The 6,000-nt window shown below is 36.3% G+C and overlaps 1 protein-coding gene across 3 annotated transcripts in view; it reads right to left on the minus strand.

Annotated features, from left to right (window-relative positions):
* The window catches only part of LOC121374314 (very low-density lipoprotein receptor-like), a 31,366-nt gene extending 26,539 nt beyond the window's left edge, over positions 1 to 4,827 (minus strand). Inside the window, exons 1-4 of one of the 3 annotated variants that reach the window (XM_041501375.1) lie at positions 4,397 to 4,827; positions 4,125 to 4,244; positions 1,915 to 2,040; positions 864 to 986 (exon numbers count right to left, since the gene is read on the minus strand). In XM_041501375.1, coding sequence (XP_041357309.1) covers positions 864 to 986; positions 1,915 to 2,040; positions 4,125 to 4,244; positions 4,397 to 4,484 — 457 coding nt within the window. In that variant the 5' untranslated portion in view covers positions 4,485 to 4,827. The remainder of the gene's footprint in view (positions 1 to 863; positions 987 to 1,914; positions 2,041 to 4,124; positions 4,245 to 4,396) is intronic. The other 2 variants (XM_041501373.1, XM_041501374.1) reach the window with 2 other exon arrangements.
* Positions 4,828 to 6,000: the final 1,173 nt, after the last annotated feature.

Below are 6,000 nucleotides of genomic sequence, written 5' to 3' on the forward strand. Positions count from 1 at the left end.
AATCAATAGATAATAAACTCTGCAGGGAAATAATACTTCTTTTTTCTTACAAGAATATATTAGGTTTAGTAGATATATAGCTGCCTGCTTTGCTCAAAGAGCACCCTACTTTCAAAGATAATGAGGCCAAAAAAAAAATAGGCGTGTTTCCGATTGCATCCCCCAAAAATTAGGGTAGGTAGGTAGGGTGTTTTTTTGTTTCCCCTTCCCTTTCTTCCTTAATGTGTGTGTACTTATATAACATTATCTATAAATAATATATATGGATTTGTGGCATTTAATCGAAATAACCTGTACGAAGGCTATGTTTGTACATTCGGTTACTTCCGTGACCGGCCAAGCTGTTCGGTGGTAGCTAATCAGGGGAAGGAACTCTATTACAAAAGCTTTTCCATAATTTCTCGATGTTTTTCGGAAGGGAATTACATGTGCAAAATGTATCGTATAATAGTACGTAAACAATGTGCAAGGAAGGAAATACTCTTGTTTGGTGATGTCGTCCTATTTTTTTTAATCTTTTTTTTTTATTATTACTAGTATTTTTTATTTTTTATTTTTTCAGTTTAAGAGAAAAAAATATTAGGGTCGGGGGTAAAACTAGGGATGGAAACACACCTTTATTTTTTTTTGGCCTGAACACCTTGAAACTAAACTAATACTTCACTTGTCACCAAAAAACTAACTAAAAAACAAAAAATCCTTGGAAAAATTAAAATATCCATTGTTAAAATGACAGAATGGGTCCTGCAAATCAATTTATTTTTTAAAGACAACTCAAGATAACCGAACATTCATCCTTTCAATTATTTTTCCCTTATAATAAAATGGCCATAAATATTTAATAATTTTTACAAGACACTCACTGCACTTGTTTTTATCCTCATCATCTCCATCGGCACAGTCCGGACTACCATCACACACCCACGTAGGAGGCAGACAAACACCATTCTTGCAGGAAAAATGTCCATGTGGGCAAACCTTTTTACCTGATAAAAATAAACCATTGCATCAGGGCAAACCTTTTTACTTGTTGAAAATAAACCATTGAAACACGGAATTTGCATACAAATGAAATATAATTTAGTTTTGTCAAATGTTTCGAGCAGATCTCAAGAACATTACAAATGTTTCCGCTACTACATGGAGGATTAGAATTTCACCACGGCACCAATGACAAGAAAAATGTCATGGTGCCACCAAGCAATCTGAAATGAAAGGCAACAAAAACTCCAGGACAGCGGCCACGAAACAATATTTCCTTTTGCTGTGCTCAAGGGTGGAAATGCAGTACTTTAACATTTGAAATTTAAAATGTTCTCAGGGGAGCATGCACCTGAACCACAGATTCGGGCCCTGAAGTACATGTATATATTCATCCCTCAGACCATCGTAATAACAATTAGTAACTGTGCCCCTCCCTCACTTTCAGATGCACTCCGCAGCCCCTGCAGGACTGAAAATATTTCTTCCTACATCAACCACCTGCCCTAAAATGTTCCACTTGTTTGGACATGTGACTAGTATTGGTGATCAAGTAGATTTTAGTGGACAGGTGAAAAAATCTACTTTTTTCTATCACTAAATCATGATGTCGGAGTTAAAACCCGATACCCATTACTGTGACAGAATAAAGTCTATCATATGTGGCCTTATATGCAAATGATTAACTTTATTCTTGCAAAAATATGTATGGAGCAAAACAAAATACAAATTATAATATTTCCCTACCTACCCACATTTGAAAGTAGTGGTCAGAAATGGATTAACAAAAATATTTTTAAAGGATGGCCCAGGCTGCAAATTCAGCAGGATTCTGTGAATCCGAGATCTTTGGTCGGAAGTTTAAGATTATGAGATGGAAGGAATCATGATTGAGTACACAAACTAGTTCTACTACTTATATAAAACACTTACTACAGTCTTCAGGTTTCTCATCTGATGCATCTGGACAATCAGGCTCTTTATCACAATGCCAGCGCAGTGGAATACATTTATGATCTTTCTCACATGTGAAGTCTTCTTCAGCACACGTCACCACAGCTAAAATAAAATGTATAAAGTCCTACAAGTTATACAGCAAATATAAATCCATTTGGGGAAGGGGAGGGGAGGGCATTTTGTTATTGGGGGAGGGGGGTTCCCTAGGCTCGAAATGGACATGGAGCACACAGCAAATGATAATCAATGCCACTCAAAATGTAGCTTTTGATATATCCAGGCTGTAAACTTTAATGATTCTATGCTTCTGCAAATCCCTGATATTAGGTAGGAATCCTAATTATAAATCCTCAAATTCGATGTCTGTTACTTCATATTTTGACAGTATTCCACATATTGAGAATTTCCTGTTTTCTAGAGCGATAATATAAATAATAAAATTTAAGTTGCTTGAAACACAAATTATGTACATTTCATATGACAGATTATTGATGACCGATAAAAAATCCCCATCCCCATATTTTCAACACCATTAGAAAAGTTTAAAATCTATGACTGTTCCAACATATTATTTGTAACTGACTTTGTTTAGATGTCAACACTATTTGTGTATAGTTTTTGTTTTTAGGGGATGGGTGGGGTTTAACCCACATCCTTTGGGCAAATACATTAGCTACATGCTAAAATGCTGTGCATCTTACCACAAGCAGGGCTAGCTGCAAATTTGAGGAACCATTGGTAAATTTTATTTTTATTTGGCAAAAAATTCCATGTAATAATTTGTATTTTGTTGACAAATATCTGGTTTTGCATTTTTGAATAATTTGGCGAAAGATTTTGCTCACCCAGAACCCTGAAAAGGGTATACATTTGCATTATTAACCAAGTAAGTATGTATATGAAGCAAACAAATGGAATATCTTTTTGCATAATAAAATGAATATGGGTAAAGTTGATTACAAAAGCAGAAACCAAACAGTATTAACAAAATGAAAAGCTCATAACCGTTAGTTGTCTCTGCAGTGATTTATTTTATGCAGGAATTTTTTTGGCAAGACCTCACAGTCGACGGGATTAGGTAAATTAGCATGATTTAATCATAGCTGGGGAGTCTTTTTGACTACAGAATGATGCAGGACATCATTGTTGAATTAATTTATCAGAACATACACATGTACATGTAGTTAGCCTACAAAAAAAATGTACTAACAAATCAAATTGTTAATTTTCAATGCTTACAGGTATGTTCAGTACCACAGAATGCCTGGGTTAATTCCTGCATTGCATAGCAAATTACAAATACAAAATAGACAAGTGATTGCAGACAACACTGTTTGAATGGATGAAGTTTTCAAATTCAGTATAAGACTTTTACAGTCCTAAAAGATTAGATGAGGGTTTGGGAGACCCTCCCCCTTTTAAAAAACCTGGCTACTCGGTAGTGATGAGATACAATAGGTCAAACGGTATGCCATGTGAGGATTGAGTATGTTAATTCGTGCAACCAACATCAATTTTTAACAATTAAAACCAAGTTGCAACCTAGTAAAAACAAATATTTTATTCTTACCATATAATTTACATTATAAAGGAAAGACATTATTTAATGTGGCAACTGCGCTGTTTATAATAAAATAAAACGAATGTGGGTTTTAGGTGGGAGATTTCGTAGTACAAATGCCAAAAAAAAGAAAGAAAGCAATTTAACTTCTTTGAAACGACCCCTCCAAGCATGGGAACTATTTGACCCATTGACGTCAAATATGCGAGAGGCGCGAGCGCTTGTTGCATTTTGATTGGATGATACAAACCAGCAGAGCTCAGGCCAGAATATTCAACCAATCAACGCGTGTGACCTAAAGGTCGACGCACCCTATGAACAGCAGACAGAAGATCGAGGTGTCAAATGTATAAACTAAACTAAACTATAAACATGAAATAAAATGCCACGCCTACCAACTAAACTCCCTGAAATAAAATAGATGTCTGTAGATCATATTTTGCAACATACTACATTGTACATATTACATAGCGACTACTGAATCATTCAAAATTATAAACTACAAACACGCACTAAACGAGTTTGTAGACGACAACGACTCAACAGGCGAACGGCATCGCATGTTTAAACATACCTATTGTTAGATTACGCACGACATGTTCACTTAATATTAATCAATACTTACGACAATCTTTCTCGTCCGAACTATCACCACAGTCGTCGTCGTCGTCACATTTCCATCCCAAAATGATACACTTCCCGTTAGTACACTGAAATTGTGTGCTGGGGCATGTCTGATTTTCACCTGCAATATAGCATTTTATGACAAATTAAGCAACAGTTGAAACAGTCCTAAACATTTACGTTTCGAATATTGAAAAAACAAACTAATAACCTCATATAACAAACGAAAAACATTTAAAATGTAAAACATGAACGAATGACCAGTTTACTCACCGAACACGTTGTTAATGTCAGCGTGTAGAAACAGAATCAGTTGAAACACTAAAACAAGAGAATCGATCCTCCAAAAGAAGATATTCATACTTCTATCACTGAAAATAAGTATTTGACAGTAATTAAACAGAACTATGTCAAAAATCGGGAATTCGTTAAAAGCTACACCAACACAGCCGGTTTCCCAATGACAGCGGCTAACAAAAATGGGGTATCTCAAAACCGTCCAATGGCTCTTCTATTCTGCGTTGTGCCTCCCTCGTTTTCTTTACTTCGTTAGCTGAAGTTACACTGCACAAGTTAAAATATTGAGATACAGCTTGGTTTTAAAAGTGTGTGCTTGGTCTTAAACTGTATGCTATATGCAAGCGGACTGACCACCAACCCTCTTTCGATGCTCTCGAGTCGAGAAATGGCCTTTTGTGTACTACTGTAGTCGTCACTAGGCTTCTACATATTAATCAGTCTCAGATGATCACGCCATATGACACGGTGACCTTTATAGGCTAAGCTCACACATACACACACACACAATCAAAAAATGTTTTGCCTTTGGCTTACCGATACATGTACCGTATGCAGTCTTATTGTTGATAGATTAGCTATTTCGTCATTGATATGTGTGTTAGGTGATATTTTTTCAAAGGGTCTGACCTTAAAAATACATAAACATTTCTCCCTGTCGGTTTACTATTCATTCATGGATTTTTCGGCGCGACAATGAATTTAGTGTTTGTAGTAACCGAAATGTAGGTTACGTTTACAAGCTTTGTCTAAACGTGCATTGAAGTTAAATAACATTTCGGTTTGTTGTCAAATTGATTAGTGGACTGAAATTGTGAATATTCTGTCCCCTAATTACTACAGTACATAGTGTGGGGAGGAGTAGGTGTCGAAACCCCCCAGTTCCCAGCATTTGTTTTTAAAAGGTATTTTCTGGGGAGGCAAGACCCAACCTTCCCTAAAACGTGGCTCGTCACTGTCTAGAAAACACACACACACACACACACACACACACACACACACACACCCTCCCCCTGCAATTCCCTGCACATGCGCCTAAGGCCTATTGTGAATCTTTTTTGGTGAAAATACAGGGCCGTAGCTCGCGGGGAGGGGCAGAAAAAATCCGGAAAAAATTATAGAAACTTAAAGAAAATTCTCTTCTTAACCGTTTAAGGAGTTTTAGACTATAAATAACTACTTAATTGTCCCCCCTCCCCCCCCCAAAAAAAAAAATCCTAGCTACGGCCCTGAAATATATATACCAAATATATAATATAAATAAAAATAAATTAAAATAATAATCTATAATGTAGTAGACCTTTTTAATAATAGAGAAGACCTTTTTAACAGTTTCCGATCGTTCTGATAGCTTTTTTCTCTTTTAATCTCCACTGCCGACGACCTTCTTTCTACTTACCGTGGCATAATAAGCTTCACGAGGATTCTTTTTACACAGAGGTCCAGTCGACTACCCTACACACTTCGTTCGTGCTAAATATCAAGTACATAAATACAACCTCAATGGACTTAACATAGAAGCGGCTATATTCACAGTGGCTGGATAGCCTATATAGCCTCGGCTAGAGATGGCTGGATAT

The sequence above is a fragment of the Gigantopelta aegis genome, chromosome 6 (genome assembly GCF_016097555.1).
Source record: "Gigantopelta aegis isolate Gae_Host chromosome 6, Gae_host_genome, whole genome shotgun sequence".
Classification (NCBI taxonomy): Eukaryota; Metazoa; Mollusca; class Gastropoda; order Neomphalida; family Peltospiridae; genus Gigantopelta; species Gigantopelta aegis.